General features: G+C 38.0%; 1 protein-coding gene across 1 annotated transcript in view; it reads right to left on the bottom strand.

Annotated features, from left to right (window-relative positions):
• The window catches only part of Pkhd1 (PKHD1 ciliary IPT domain containing fibrocystin/polyductin), a 563112-nt gene that overhangs the window by 370063 nt on the left and 175690 nt on the right, over positions 1-17359 (bottom strand). Inside the window, exons 38-40 of the mRNA XM_008825215.3 lie at positions 8364-8574; positions 7823-7980; positions 5091-5282 (exon numbers count right to left, since the gene is read on the bottom strand). Of these exons, the coding sequence (XP_008823437.1) occupies positions 5091-5282; positions 7823-7980; positions 8364-8574 (561 nt within the window). The remainder of the gene's footprint in view (positions 1-5090; positions 5283-7822; positions 7981-8363; positions 8575-17359) is intronic.

The following is a 17359-nucleotide window of genomic DNA, read 5'->3' as shown; positions in this document are numbered from 1 at the left end:
TAAAACACAGGGCACTGCATATGCTGATAAGTGTAATATTGCATCAGTGAGCTTTATATACAGTTCCTCAATGTGCTTATGTATCTTAGAAAAGTACTGGAAAATGAAATCATAACCTACCAGTTAACTTGAATATTTGTAAAACTAAAAGAGAATAACTATAGAAGAACCAAAAGTGAATGTTTAACTTAGAATCCTAGTTCTTAGAATGCTATTTTCTGAACAGTAGTGCATGTAGTGAGTGACCCAGATAAGACACCCAGAGAGCAAAATTCCCCTCCATATATTCTCTTAAGAAAGAAATGATAGAAGCTTTTTTTCTTTCTTACAGCAAAATAGGATTAAGAGATGCTTTTGTTTGATTAAAAATATTTACATGCAATACACTGAATCTTCCTTTAGACTTATGATGTAAATATTAGGTTTGTTTAATATAAGGTAATTTATGTTACTATACAAAGCTCCTTCATAAGAAGCAGCTTCACATAAGAAAAAAGTATCAACCCCAATAAATTAACCCATCCATAATCACTTCTTTCAGAAACACTGCCTGTTGTAGTTTTTCCCTATCTCTGAATCTCCATGAAAAACTCACCTTAGCAGAACATGCTACATACCACAGAAACCAAGTCCTACTGTGTCTAAGCCACTCTTGTGGGTTGAGTACAGGGTCTGATGCATGAGCACACTTTACTGTGAAAAGACTTCAGTGTGTTCTAACTCATGGCTGTGAGCAAGATGCCATGCAGGACATGAAATAATGAAAGATTGTTTAGAGAACATGCTACAAATCTCTAACCTCTGGGTTAATGTATTACACTCCCATTATGCAAAGAAACACATCTACATTGAAACAGGGACTTATAGGGGACAGCATGTAACGGTTTCCAAACCTTTCTTCTTTTTAATCTTTTCTCCTTCATGTCCTCCTCTTCCCTCTCCCTCTCTTCCACCCCTCCTCCTCCTCCTCCTTCTTTAGATCTTTAATAGAAAACAATTTTCTAAAAGGAAGCCTGTTAGAACCCTGGGCAGAACACAACCATGCTTTCCAGTGTGTGAGCCCAATAATAACAAATACAGACGGACAATCAAAAGAACCAGAACACACAGCACATGACTGAAGATGAATAGGCAAGAGAGGTGAATTATGATCATAAGATTTGCATAAGGAAATTTTTAGCACGTTGTAGCTTGATTTCCTAGAAGGAATTGAAACATTTCATTAATAAGTTTGTCCTCTACTTTCATTCTTGAATATTCTTGTGTTATCTTTTATATTGAATTTTTATGAATTTCATATAGTATATTTTGATAGTATTTAGATTCCCTACCCTATCTTCAACCCTTACTATTTCCTGCTCAACTTCATATATATATGAATGCGCCTATAGAGTCAAATTTCTGTCCCTAAATGCCTTTTGGTGTGGGTTCACCCACTTAGAGCATGGTTAACCTACCAAGAGTCACACTCTTAAATGAGATTGACTATCCCCTCCCAACAGTCATCAGCTGCAGTTCCTCAGGTGGGGCTGAAGTTTCTTACCAACTTCCCGATATCTATACTGGGATTTTGTCTTGCTTGAGAACCCAGATTTAAGTCCATACATTTACAGCCAACTGATTTTTGACAAAGAGTCCACAAATACACACTGGAGATAAGAGAGTATGTTCAACAAATCATGCTGGTCAAACTGAATAGTGGCACGTAGAAGAATGAAACTAGATGCTTATCTCTCACCCTGCACAAAACTCAACTCCAGATGGATCAAGGACCTCGACATAAGACCCAATACACTGAATCAGATAGAGGAAAAGGTAGGAAATCTGCTGCAGCTTGAGGGCACAGTAAAGAACTTTCCGAACAGGATTCCTATAGCACAGACGTTAAGTCAAACAATTGACAACTGGGACCTCATGAAACTAAAAAGCTCTGTACAGCAAAGGAAGCCATCATTCGGATGAAGTGGCAACCTGCAGAATGTGGAAAGGTCTGTACTACCTGTACCTCTGGCAGAAGCTTATCTGAAAAAACTAAACACACAAAAAAGAAAGAAAGAAAAAACTCAATTAAAAATTGGAGCAATGAAATAAATAAGGAGTTCTAAAAAAAGATGAAACATGGTTGAGAAATACTTAAAAACATGTTTTACATGTTTACTCAACAAGGAAATGAAAATTAAAACCACTTTGAGATTTCATCTTGAATGGCTAAAAATAATAAAAAACAAACCAGGAAAAATGTTGATGAGGCTATGGGTAAAGGGAAAATTTTACTCATTGCTGATGGGAGTGTAGACTGGCACAGGCACTATGGAAATCAGTGTGGACATTCTTCAAAAAGCTAGACACCGATCTAACATATGATCCAGGAATACCATTTTGGGGCATGTACCAAAAGACTCTGTAGCCTACCACAGAGATACCTGTGCATCATGTTTATTGCTGCCATTTTCACACTAGCCAGGAAATGGAAATAACCTAATGAACAGAATAGTGAAAGTATAGTACATTGACACAATGGAATATTACTTAGCTGTTAAAAATGAAATTATGAAATTTGCAGGTAAATGGATGGAACTAGAAACAATCATTCTGAGCTGAGGGACCATAAGTCCCAAAAGACAAATGTTGCATGTTCTCTCTCATAGCTGGACACTAGCTTTGAATTCTTAGATATGAATTCTTAGATTTTTCAATTAGAAAAACCAGAGCAGTCAGGAAACTAATAAAGGGTCATGGAAGGGGAGCTCCATGGGTGGGACATAGAGTGCAGGGATATAAAGGGGAAAAGGGAAATAATAGAGTAGGAAGGTTCAATGGAGTGGGGAATGGGAGGGCGGAACAGAGGAGGGAGTATGGGGAGGGATAAGTAATAAAAAGGCCTTTCGAATGAGTCATATGGAAATCTACCACCATAGAAGCTTCCTATAGTATATACACATACATCATAAAAAAGATTAAAAAGAGTTACCTTACAACAGGGGGACATTGCCCTACAAGACACCTTAGGCTAGCAGAGTAAAAACCCAATGCCAGGAAGGGACTTCCTCTTCTGAAGCTGTTGTCCATGGGTTCCATAGTCCCTCAAACTATACTTCCTATTGCCCCTGCTCTTGCTTACCATGAGAACTTGATGATAGAAGCCTACTGGTGCAGACACTACATAAATAAGCTTTCAAGCTTTCAAGTTGCTACAACAACTGGCCTAGCAAGATATTCCCACTGGTACAAGAGTGGCATGACTATTATGGGAGTAACTAACAATTTCCTAATTGAATTTAAGGTCTGCTTCATCAAATGGAGCCATATCTAACACTGAAATCAGTCCTAAGAACCTATGAATAGATATGTCACCCAGCCACAGGGAAGAGCCTAATACTATTATTCTCTAAATAGATATAGGAGTATACTGACTTCTAATGACTTATTATATCCACAGATTGATGCATTTCTTAACTCTCACCAGAGAAGCTTCCTTACGCAGCAGATGGTGATTAAAATAGATAACCTTGACTACAGAGAATAGAATCTTTAGAGTGGTTATCCCTATATCAAACTTCTGCCTTTCAAAGGTCAGGGATCCTTGCAGACAAAGAGACAGAAAGATTGTGTGAGCCAGAGGTGGTGGATGACCACAAGGAAACAGAGTTTTCCAGAGAGCTGGGCAGTTACTCATATGAGCTCATTGCGATGGTGACAGCATGGACAAACCCTATGTAAGCTCAGATGGTCCTTGTTAAGCAACAACCCTCTTTTCAAATAAAATTTAATAAGGAAAAATAGATAACACTACATCTACAGTGTAGTAAAGGTAAGGCGAGGCATATTAAGTGAATTTGAATGAGCGGGTTTTCATTTCGTCTGCTTGATAACTCACATGTAACTACTTCCCAATTTATTGATGACAGCCTCCACTCCAAATATTCTACAATATTATAAGCAGCAAATAACCAAATAAAAAGAAAGACACGAAGATTCTACCTGACTCAATGTACCATATTCATGGATCATGCTGGGAACCATCACCCCAATTAGCCCCAGTAAACTAATATCCAGAAAACTAAGATGAATAGTCATCCTTGATATGCAAATAAATCATTTGAAACAAAGGAAAATATTTCAGTTGACCAGCAAAGATGCTATGTTTAATGACCTCAAGTATGATCTTTCAAAACTGTGGCATTTCTCAAGGGCCACTGTAATGCAGTGTCCTTTGTTAAACACCAAACACTGAACCCCCTGAAACCTGCCCCCTGAAACCAAGACAGAGTTTGCAAGTGTGGGTGCTGGCACTGAGGGATACAAGGATCATAGGGAATGGCAGCTGCTGGGGTCTGTCTTGAGCACCTGTACCCTTGTGCTCTGCATACCAGCATTGACATAAAATTTGGCATGGGTACTCCCATATCTCACAGACCTTGGTTTTCTGAATTTTTACCAGCATATCTGGTTCTATTTTTTTTCTGGTACTGATCATAGTTTTAATCTATTAGTTCTCACTTGGCTTTGACATTTCCTACTCCCTTCCTATAGCTTCAGTGCTGGCTGTGGTCGTCATACCTGCCTGCTCTGTGTTCCCAGACAAGCACTTGAGTCTCTGGTCATCTGCTCCTGTTTTCCCAGAGTGAAGATTCCACTGATTGAGGGAATCTTCATATGAAATACATGTTTCTGTGTCTGGACTCTCACAGTGTTGATTACTTATATTATTCAATTGTTCAATATCAATTTGCTTGTAGTCATTCGGATAGTAGAGGATGCAGGGTTCAAAGCAAAGGAGTTTGTGGCTCACTCTGTGTGTGCAGGGGTATTTCTCAGAGTTTACTCCTTAGACTACTAATTCTAGAATTATAAGGCATGTGTGTTTGAAATTCAGATCCATGTGTCCACCTTAGACCAGAATTTATTAAGGCAATGTCTGTAGCTCTGAATATAATAAATTGCATGAGTGATTTATTTAATCATACTGAGGTTTGAAAAGCATTCATCTAAACTGCAAACAACCATCCATCCACCCAAATATCACCTCTGACAAAGTGCCATAAACACAGAAGAACAAAACTGACAAGACACAGACCTGAACTCCTTACCTCTCATAGCTCCCACCAGTGTGATTGAGCTCAGATGCTTACGGAAGGCCTGCCCCAAGTTGTGGAACTCTACTCCCTTCAGCTGGACAAGGCTTGGCTCCTCTGGGAAAGACTGAATGATGATTCTGGCCCCCAGATCCCTGGATCCCAGCACCTTCTCACTCTTGGAATATAAGCAATGCTTCAAACTACCTGAAATACATGAGGAAATCCAAGGAACTTTCAATGTATGCTAATAGACAAATCCTCCCATTTGCAAGGTACCATGGACACAAAGGATAAATCAATATTGTTTATTTTATTTAATAATCTTCACTTTTATCTGTTCTTCTCTGTGGGTTATTATTGAAGTGATCTAATAACTAGGACATGATACTGTCTTTATTTCCAGAAATACCACTGAAAACTATGAAGTGAATTGCTGTCACAAAGTGTTATATTACAATCCAAAGACCTAACTATATTGATGATGATTTCAAACTAAAAGATTCCTTGGAGGGAAGGGAAAGTAAAATGACCTCTTTATAGTTGGTATTTGTAGGGATAAGTTGTAAGCACTGACTGCTGTCACAGCACCTTTTAGTTTTGAAATACACAATGAAGTTTCACCTTTACTATGATGTCATGTATTTAGGGACTTAGCAATAATATCACTGCTAAAATGGCAAAGGGTTCCAGAAAAGTAACAGATTCTCTACATGTCTACTTCTCCAGACAAAAACTACTTGAACCTAACACATAACTGCCATGGCTACAGTTTTAAGAGGGTATCACCCAGGATATTTTCTGCCATACATGACATCTGATGACATGAACAAATATCAGGAGTATCTCTGAGTATATACCTAGAAGAATCAAAGTCAACCTAATTCAGATAAACCTACAATTCTCCTTTGCTTTGTTACTGTGTAAACATGACAACCAAAAGCAACTTGTTGGGAGGAAGGGGCTTGTTTAAGCTTTTACTTCCCTGTCACAGTCCATCACTGAGAGAAGTGATGCAGAAACTGCAAGAACTGAAGCAGAAACCATGGAAGAATGCTGCTTACACTCTGGGTTGCTCAGCTACCTTTCTTTTACAGCCTACAAGGAACTGCCTAGGTATGTTGTTGCTCACAGAGGGCTGGACCCTCCCATATCAATCATTAATTAAGACATGGCCACAGGCCAATCTGACCCGGAAAATTCCTCAATTAAGGTTCCCTCTTTCCAAATGGCTCTAGGTTGGATTGAGTTGACAATAAAAACTAACCAGCAACCTTCATTCCCATCTTTATTGCTGAACTATGATTAATACCAATTACATATTAATGAATGAAGAGGAAGCAATAATATAAAACAATGTGTCACTATCTTCTAAAGTTCAAAATCTTCTCCTTTTGCTAGCATTCAGAGAATTCATCTGTAAGAAGCACATAAAGAGATATGGTATATTCATATACTTTACTACAGTTTTTGGTGCCAGTGACCTGTGAAATTGTCAGCCAGTCAGACCTTGTATTTTGGACTTGGCTAGCTTGTTTTCACAATCCAGCCTGACGCTAAGCTGAGTGACTGCTTCTAAGATTATTGCAGTTATATTCGTGTGTTTGATAAGACTGAAGATCTTTTCCATCATGAGCTAACAGATCTATTCTAGAAGCATTGATCTTATTGGCAGCATGACCAAACTCACTATTTTGCAAAATGTGAGCAGAGAAAACCTGTATGAAAACTGTCAGAAAAGTGAGATCCCAGTTTTGCAGAATTGTGAATCTCTCAATATAGTAAATCTAATCCACTCAACTACTTTCTTTAAAACTTACATATTTTTCAGTTGATGGCTTAGAGTAGAAAGGTCAAGGCCTCTCTCCACTAGTTATAACATTATATCTACCTGCATTTATATGCACACACCTCTCAAACTTTTAACTCTAGCCTTGATATTTCTACCATGGTCCAAACATTATCTCTCTTCATTTGCTGGCCTGTCTTCTCAGTTTCAATGTGTACAAAATTAAACTCATGATCACCACCACCCTCCCATCCCCAAACCTTCTCCTCTCCCCATCTCGGCAAATAGCCTCATCATCCATCCAGAACTCATGCCTGGAAGTCATCCTTGACACCACCATCCTGGACCAAAGTTGACAAATGATATCTTCACAGCATGTGAAAGCCTCATAATCTACAGTCTGGGAAACCAAAACATAGCCTACTAAACTAACCATCCCTGAAATAGATGTTTAATAGGTACATCAATGTGATTCAGTGCCTGCTATTCTACTAGAAGATAAATAGACTTTACCAACACTTACCTAAAGTATGTGATAGTTCACTCAGAAAACGAACCCCCAAAAGGGAAGGAGGTACAAGTCTAGCCAATAAGAATGAACTGCCTGAGCCTATGGTACTGACATTATGGTTTTCTGGAGAATCTTAGAAGCCTGAAAGATGTCATTACAACACTTCAAATCACTGGGTTAAATTATTTAACAGGATTTTTTCCAAGACAAACAATTAAATTATTTCTTTTGTCTTTTGTCTATTTCTTCTACTTTTTGGAAAGTGAGAAATGAGAGGAAATTACAAGTTATCGAAAGCTTTCTGAAATTTATAGAACCATATAACCTCTCGAAGATTAAGAGCATATTCCATTTTGAAGGAGACCAAGCACAGCCCTGCCACATAGCCCCTAAAAATGAAAACAATATTTTCACTCATTGGATTTTCCTATCACACTGCTTTTCTACCTTCCTTGGCATCGGCTTCTTGGCAGGAGGTGAGGAGCTCCATCCTCTCTTGGGTGAGATTTCCTTGTATGGTAATACTCCTGCTGAGCAGAGCCACTGTGACCTTCAAACTAAGATTCTCCCCAATTACCCAGTCCTCTATGGAGTTGTAAGAATATCTGAAAAAAAGAAAAAGAAAAAGAAGACGATGCATTTGAGGATATCACCCCACATCTTATTAGGAATGGTAAGCTGTTAGATTATGGTAATTCTCTGTTGCAGGGTATTATCTATTTAGAAATTCAAATACTGAAGAAGGAGCCATGTGCTAAAATCTTTAAAGTACACTGTACAAAGCACAGACTTTGTACTAAGACAGATGTTCTAGAGTCAGAGAAAACTATGTCTCTGTATAATCTTTAATGCTTTATAGTTTTCTTATCAAGATGTTTAGCATTATTTAATGCTACCATATCTCATCAAGAGACAGATGTCCAGGTCCCAACCCTTTTAAAATCTCATCTCCTTCTATATGAGTTTAGCCAAGTTGATAAGCAAATACCTCAAAGGAGACCTGAGATGGAGGTCTGCATTGTGCACCGTTTCCACAGTGACCACCTCCTCCATTGGTCTGGCACCTTCAGCACCCATTGCACTGATGATGACAACTTCATCCCCCTGGTGCCAGTCCACAACATCTTCTAAAGCCAGCATTGTGTCTCCTGCATGTGCAGCTGCTCGGAGATAGGTGACAGTTACTTCTGATACTGAACCTAAAGTGACCCAAAGAAAACTTGTTTAGATACTTCCAAAATTAATGCAAATAAGAACAAATGAATATATAAAGGTACTACAAAGAAAACATTTTGGGTACCGTGAGGACATTTAATCGAGGGAACTGCCCTATCAAGGAAGTCAGGAAAGCACTTTCCTGAGGAAGTGATATTAGAATTTGGAGAGGGGAGATTGAGAACAAAAAGGTAAAAACTATTTGGGAGTGAAGGAGGAGTATTTAGTGAGAGGAGTTCGCAGATATTCAGTAACACCAATAAATATTTATGTCACATAGGGAATGTATATCACAAGTCTATATGTTCCCAATTATTTATCTTGGCAACAGAGCTTGTATCTGAGTGTTGAGCTTGTAAATTATGCTTATTTTCTTTTTCATTATTTCTAGATATCTAAAATATATAACACGAAGATCTTGTTCTTTTATTTTTACATTAAAAATGTAATGATACTGAAAGTTTTTGCCTGAGATCTCCAAATGCATTCTTATTTATTTCTTCATATTCAATTATTTTTTAAAATTTCTTTTTGCTGAATTTTTGTGTATTTCATACAGAACATTTCAAACAATCTTAATTATACCCCCGTTCCCACTGGCACGCTTCCATAGCCTCCCACCCCCCGCCACTGGAGTCTATATACTCTGTCATCCCTGTTATGGCCACTGTGTCATCAGTGTTCCCAGACATTCCCCAGTGCAAGTCCATCCATTGAGATCTAGTCAGCCTATCTAGAGTCCCTTGTTTTAGGAAGATCAGCTCTTCTTCACCTAGCAGCAATCAGTTGCCAATATTTCTTCAGATAAGATTGGGGTCTGCTGTTCATTGTTCCAGTTCCCTGCTGGGTTTTTGTCTGCCTGAGTTTGCTTGGGACTTGTGTGTGCTGACACCATTGCCCTAGAATCATACAAGCAGGTCCCAAGAGCTGGTAAGATTCTGTTTTCATATGGTCCTGCACCTCCTCCCTGGCTCTTACAATCTTTCTGCCCCCTCTTCAGTGATGGTCCCTGAGCCTTGGGCGGGTGAAGTTTAATAAAGAAGTCCTGTCCAAGGGCCATGATTCAGCAGACTCTTGTTGACCTTTTGTGTTCCTTGCCCTCTGCTGCATGATGGAGTTTCATTATTGAGAACTGAGAAGTTCATTAATGTCCTGTCTTTACCCATGTTCTATGTTCCATGAGCCTTAGGTGTAGAAGTCACATTGTAGATGTGTCATTTAGGCCTGAGCAATTCATAGACAACGTCTGTGTGTGACCAATTGTGGTACTTGATAATAGTATCTGACTGGTACAAAATGATCTTCTTTGATGAGTGGTGACTGGCAATAGTCAATAAGAATGTGATATTGCGCTAAACAAGAACCTGGAAAAGCAAGCCTCAGGATCAATAAGTGGCACGTTTTTTTATATTAGTTTCATCTTTTGTTTTGAACTAGGTTTTAAAATACTTTTCTCATCTATAAAAGGTGCTAATAAAAACAACCAAGGATTGATGGTGTGGTGTGGAAAACACAGGAACTGCCAGCAGACCAAATTTACATTTGAGCCAGTCTTACTATCTGAGAAAAACACATCTAAACGGGCTTCATCTTCCTCAACTACTCCCAGCGGTAGCATGAACTTCCATCAAAAGGTTTAGGAGGATTAAATAACATAGTAGCTAATGAACGAAGCATCTAGTTTAGATCTCACTGTGTAGTAAACAGATATTGATAATTATGTAGTTGTTTTCTTTTCCCTTTATCACACTGTGCTTTTAATACTGTATGTATGCTTGTTTGTATATGCACCATGTATGTGAAGGTTACTGAGGAGTCCAGAAGAAGATATCAGATCCCCTGGAGCTGACGTCCCAAGCAATTGTGACTCACCCAATGTAGGTGCTGGGAACAAACCCAGACCCTTTGCAAGAGTAGCAAATGCTCTGAACAGCTAAGCCACCTCTCTACCCTCCACATTGTGTTTGAAGATGAACTTTACTACTTCTTATTCCAAACACAAAAAGTGGATATTAGATCCCAATGTAGACATTCATAGTTCAAATCTAATGGGAAGAATTTATTTCAAAAATAACATAAGTAGCTCAAGCATGTGGTGCACACTTTTAATCCCAGGACTCAGAAGGCAGAGCAGGTGGATCTCTGTGATAGCGAGGCCAACCTTGTCTATACAGCAAGTTCCAGGCCAGTACAGCTACAAGGAGACCTTGTCTTAAATAATAATAATTCTGTGGATACACTGTAGAATAATAATAATAATAATAATAATAATATTAACAGTAACATATGCAGAGTGGAAAATTCCTTCCAAGTAGTCATCCTAGGACTTTGTGGGTTGTTTCCTTCAAATTTTAAAACTGGGTATATCTCGTATGAGATTACCAAGCAAAGTTGAAGGGAAAAGCCTGTGACTCTACATAACTCAGTCTGTACTACACTCCAGCATATCTGTGTCACCCTCCTCATACCAAGAGCACGAGTCTTTATCAAAGATTTAAGGAGATCATCTGCTTTACAGTTTACACTAAAATTCTCCAGCAGAGGTCAAGGCAAAGATTTTCAAGCCCTTGTCTGAAGCAACACTCCAGAAAACACATTGCTTACTCCCAGCTCCTTCTTTTCCCTCAGTACATTTCCTTCCTCCTTTGCAATAGATCATAATCTACCTTTAGCCCACAGCAAGTTACTGTCCTCCCTTGTTGCACTAAAGTAAAGTAATAATACTTACATTTCTAACTACAGAGGTGGCCAACGATAAATCATTTTCAAATTATTTTAAACTTCCCTCTTTATTTATTTGTCTGAATGTGCACAGACACTTGTACCAACCATGCTGTTCTAGGCTTAAAAGGGTCTTTGGGTTAACGATGCAATTTCAGAAGTTTACTCAGGCAATAATTTTATCTTAAAAAACACTTACAGAGTTCAAAATTTCTAATTATAGGGCAGGTGAAAATTAAGGCATAAATCATCCCCAAAGAAAATAATTTTAATTTTATTCCTTGTTTATATATCTTAACCTTTGGGAATAACAAAATGAAATAAAGTTTATTTGTATGTATACATAAATGTATGAATTTCTTTAACCGGTTCTTGATTATCTGTAGAGAAAAGTCTCTATGAGACATAGAAGAATGTTTATCAAAGATTGAACACTGTCGAAATTGTGCCAGATTGGTCACAGTTCATAGTCAATGCATGCTGAACATATATTATGTGCACAGAAGCTACACATGGTAGAATCAAATGCAGAGACAATGAACATGTTTCTCAGCTAACTATTCTTATAAAGAGAGAAGGAACAAAGAAGCTCAGAATTTTAAAATGTGTGTTTAAACATTACCATAAACTCATGTCCTTTCAAATGTTGACAGAGCCTCTCGACTGCAATAAAATTATCTCATAACTCATTCACTCTCATTACAAAAATGTCAACTCTCTGTGTGTGACTAAGACACGAAGCTGGACTCATTCTGAGTGCCAGCTTCACACTTCCCACTATAGTAGATAGTGACCTTTATGTGAGCTGCAATTACCTCAAGCTCAACATGTCAAAATAATTGCAATTGTCACCAGAGCTAGACCTTCTTGAGCAAAAGCTTTGAGAACATCTTCGATTTAAGCATGTCCAAGCCTAGCTGACTAATTGGTAGGCATCTGAATATATGAAAGACTAAATGAGTAAAAAAGAAAATAAAAAAGTCAAGTACAACAGAGATGGCAGCATGCCTCAGATAAGGCCTTTCCTGACCACCTAGACTCATGCTGAACCTGAGGGACAAACCTGATGGAGGTCTCAGATGCATTTTGCATCTGATGTTCTTCTGTCTGGACTTATCTTGCCAGACTGTGCAGTATTCTTTAGAATGATTATTCTACTTGATTCTAAAACAAGCCTCCAGTATCTCCTAACTATTCAAGCTGTGTGCTGTAATTTGTTACATTAAAATATTCCTCTTTTCTTCTGGGACTTAACACAACTGCAACTTGACCTCTGTTACTGAAACTACTTGCTTGTCTCAAACACCAAACATGACAGCAAAAGCAATACCTATTTTTGTTCATCATAATAGTGCCAAAGCCATTCACAGTGCCTGGCACATAATAGTTGCTCAATAAACACACCTTTTTATGAGGAAAAACGATACAGGGAACCAAGCACTTCAAAGTTTGAAGATCCAGTTGATTAGGCTGGACCCAGTGCCATGGAAAGGTGGTTACTGCACTTCATTGTAGGTTAGAGTACTCTCTCATACCTTTGGGTTTGACTACCTGAAAACAATAGAGACCTGCACCCTTGGACACAAGTTCAGTATTCTCATGGCAGCCACAGTGGCATGGGTGGGGAGGAGGTGATCCTTATCACCCCCCTGAATGGAGAATAATAAGAAAGGAATCAAAGCAAAAATAAAAGAGCATGAAAAGTGTCTTGTGGTAAGCAGAGCACACACACTGATTCCCTAACTCATGAGCAGTGCCTGGAAGAACACCTTCACAGCAGATAGGAAGGTGATAAAAAGCTAAAAGTTCTGAAACCAGAGGTGGCAGAAAATATTTCGTTCTCACTGCTGAAATATCTATAAGCCGAACAAGCTCAAGGAGGCCTGGGAAAGTTATCCAGTTAGATAGTCTATAGGCAGCACCATGTTATTTTAGCACTAAATCATTTTGTAGCTATTACAGTGAATACATCTTATCTTCCCACGCAGCAGTTAGCATCATGAAAGCTAGGCCACTGCTTTTCTTTGCATCAATGAAGGTCACCATTCCAAATACAGCCACACACAGAATTAACATTCAACTCATAGTACTTTAAATAGCTATTTGAAATATTGTCTTCCAAACAATTACTTGTAAAGCCTAGCAGATACATAAGTAACTGAGCATATAATATCCAAAGTGTTAGAAGCATAAAAACAGTGTATTTATTGAGGAATTAGAATAAACCCAATCTATCCTAAATGGTTTTTCTCTGAAGAACTGACTTTATTCTTGCTATGAGTGGGTTTTTAAAATTTTATTTTAACAAATTTTATAGATAGAAGATGAAAATTCCTCAAGGACATGGCTACACAGTAATGAGATACAAACACTGTAGTTTGAAACTGGAACTTCTGAATCCAGGACCAAAGAACTAGACAGATAATGCAATTCTCAGCCTCTGAACAAAACTGTATGCCAAGTGTATAAAATTAGTTTCGATTTCCAAAATACCATATGCATTACTTTATAAATGTTATTTGCACAAGCTAGGATAACTGGCTTCTCTCATGAGCACAGCACTGCAGACACTTCGAATATGAGCTATTTCTCTTCAATGAACACTTGAAACCCAGATTGGGCAGCTCCTATACTGTGCCACAAATTAAACATCACATAAAATACAGTTTAGAAAGATCAGTGATTTATAAATATGCTTAAATGACAAAGAACAATGTTCTTCGCCTATAATTTAATACAATGTTTAGACACACTGAGCTTTCAACATTGACCTGTTAGCCAACTAACTATTCATTTACTCCCACTAATGACTTCTCATAATTGTACTTCCTACCAATTATTGCTCAAGCATTTCACTGTCATTCATCTATAATTATGCAGTCTTAGACAACCACTTTTACAAAATAGGGACAGAGAGAAAGAAAACAATCTCTGTGGGTTGATACACTTCACACCACTAATTGTTCTGTTTGTTTTATAAGACTTAAATCTTTATTCCAAGTGAATAACCAACAAGGTTTTTTCCGAATGGTTTAGAAGTGATGGAGAGAGAGAGAGGGAGAGAGAGAGATAGAGTGAGAGAGAACTTGTTAAAATGTTTACATCATAACAAATGTAAAAGAAATCATGAAAACAAGAAATATTATTCCCAATTGTACTTATTTCTCCCTAATTTCTGCAAGCATCTTCCCCATAGTAAAACAATGAATGCCTCCATTTCTTACTTATTGTTCAGTCACTAGGAAGACAAATATAAAGAAAATGTCTTCTCTTTTTCTAGCACGTACTCTTGGTACAAGAAATACCCAAATAAATATCACAAGTGCACCATGCTAAGTTTAAGATATACGGACATGCAGAATCTACTAATGCACAAACATCAAATACCTCAATCATAGAAAGGGGATGGTTATTTCTGAGAATGCTTCTCAGAAGAATGATATTAATAACTGAGTTGGGTTTTGAAGAATAAGCCTAAGTTGTTCAGATGATGAAATGGATAGAGGTGAATCCAGGATCTTTTTTTCATGTACCATTTCCCTCTGTCCATGAGAACGACTTGCTGCAATGCTTTCCTTAGACAAAGGCAGAATTTGATGGGGTGAGTACTGTGGTGTATGAACGCTGTGGTGTGTGTGTGTACTATGAGCTTTCTGCATTGCAACTAGATCATCTTCAGTGGTCCTGAGGGAGCAGGAAAGATGTGCCTGAAGGAAGAAGGGTGAACAAGGAAAATTCTCTCAATGTGCATACCCACTAGCTGCATCTGTAATTGTGATGAAGGGAGTAGAGATCGGGTATCTTCCAACGCTAAGGAGGGCATTACTGTTGCTTTGGCACTAGGGTTTGACACAAGAACCACCCATGGTTTGGGGATGGCACAATGAGTCTTATTTGTCTGAAAGCATAAGAGAAAATATAACTGTTTCTATGCAATTAGATCTTTATGGGTTTTTTTTTCTACTTTGATTCAAATTAGGTGACCAAGAAGAATTGTGTATAATAAGATAATAGGAAACATCTGGACCTTTATCATAGCTTCAGTGGAAATTCCAGGCCATTATTAACCAGCACCATGGTTAGACCTACATTAGAAGCACAAATTCTATGTGGTCAGAGGTTTCAGTGGAATGTCTCAAATGCCCTCTTTCATCCATTGCTCAAAAAAAAAAAAAGACAAATTTCACATGTAGTTTTATTCAGGTAGATAAAAATTTTGATTATGATCCCTGTAGGTTTGTAATTTCAATTAGAAGTGTTAGTGAGGAATGAGGACAACTTTTAATAAGTTTATTTTTATATTTTCTATTTATTATTATTACATTTTTATATGTATGACTGTATTGCCTGAATGTATGTAAATGCACCTGTGTTGTGCAATTCCCATGGACATCAGAAGAGGTGTCTCATCCCCTGGAACTGGAGTTACAGATGGCTGTAAGCTGTCATGTGGGTTCTGGGAACTGAACCCAGGTCCTCTGCTATGTCATCTTTCTAGCCCCAATAAGTTTATTTTTAGAAAAACAACAGTCATATTACTTTTAAAGTACAAATATAGAGGGACAACAAATGTGGTAAAATAACTCACAACCTTATTACAACATGTTGACATATGTCATTCTTAGTGTTCCCTTCCTATGCTTGTATGTTGACAAAATTTCATATTTATATAATACTGTATTTCTGCACACAGAAATTTTTTTCAAGTTTTTCAGATTTTTTTCAAATTCAAAATTCAAAAAATTTTTCAAATTCTTCAATTTGTTTCACTTTCCCTAGAAAATAATCTGTTACATCATGGTTTCAGTGGCAGACTCACATGTATAAGTATGCACCACTTCTGACCACCCTAGTAGAACACTCTTTAATTCCCCCTTATTTTGTGACCTCATCTATCAAATCAGATATCAGATCTCCTTAACCATGAATCTGCCTCCTCTTTCAGATGGGATTGGGTATGCTCAGGGTGGTCTGACTATGGACTGACTTCTCTTTCAAACCTTATCTTTCCATTCTAACTCTTTACATTCTCCTGTGAGTACCTCCTACTCCACTTTCTTCCTCTAGCAAGGATGGATAACAGATAACCATGTTTTTCTCCTTATTTTTCAACTTCTACACAGCTTCTCATATTTTCTTGTGTGTCTACCCTCTTTGAGACAGTGTAAGATTGGAAGTGGATGGAGCAAAGGAGAAAGCCTTCTTCCAGGTAGAAGAACTATGCTGGCAGAGCCCAGGTGAGTCAGGCGCCTCCTGATGTTGTTGCTGTTGTCTGATGGAGCATCCTCTAAAACCTTAACATAGCAAGAGTTCATGGGAAAATTAGCAGTAGAATAAGGGTTGCTAGCTTCTTCAGAGATATTCTGTTCACTACCTAGTTATAAGGGAATGCCAGATCCCAGGGAAAAGGTTTTAAGAAGGAAAGAGAAACATGGTTTCCTTAAAACTTTCTGACAGATGGCCAACTGGATGCACTATCTGAGGATCTGAGGAAGGGTGCTATTTGTTAGAGCAAAGAGATATTATGTGCTATCCAGCATGAGAGTAATCCCTATGGCATCCAATACAGAAATACTCATTTGACTTGGTTGCCAGGTCGTGTATATCCAACAGGACATCAAGTTCAAACTATTTCACTGGAATAAAGTCAAAGTATAATTGGTGCTGCTTCCTCCTAGAAGTTCTGCAAAGAAAGTTTATTTCCTTGTATTTTACAGCTTGCAGTGGTTATGTGTGGTTTTAGCTTGAAGCTCCTCATCTGTATTTAAACCACAGCTCTCATCTTTGTTTCCACATCACGTTGTCCTCTCCTCGAACTTTTCTCCTACAACCTTCTTTTAAGAACCAATGTGATTACATGGGAACTACCTGGATAATTTGGAATAATCTCCACACTTAAAGAGCTTTAATTTAATCACATTTGCCAAGACAGGGTCACACCATGTGGCTTGGGCTAGCCTCAAACTTGGACTCCTCCTGCCTCAGTCTTCTAAATGCTAAGATTTCAAGTGTGTGTCACCATACCTGGTTTTGTAAGTTCATATATAT

Source organism: Nannospalax galili, unplaced genomic scaffold (genome assembly GCF_000622305.1).
Source record: "Nannospalax galili isolate Female #2095 unplaced genomic scaffold, S.galili_v1.0 scaffold329, whole genome shotgun sequence".
In the NCBI taxonomy this organism is placed as follows: domain Eukaryota; kingdom Metazoa; phylum Chordata; class Mammalia; order Rodentia; family Spalacidae; genus Nannospalax; species Nannospalax galili.
Note: the sequence above shows the minus strand (reverse complement) of the source record. Positions and strands in the feature narration are given on the sequence as shown.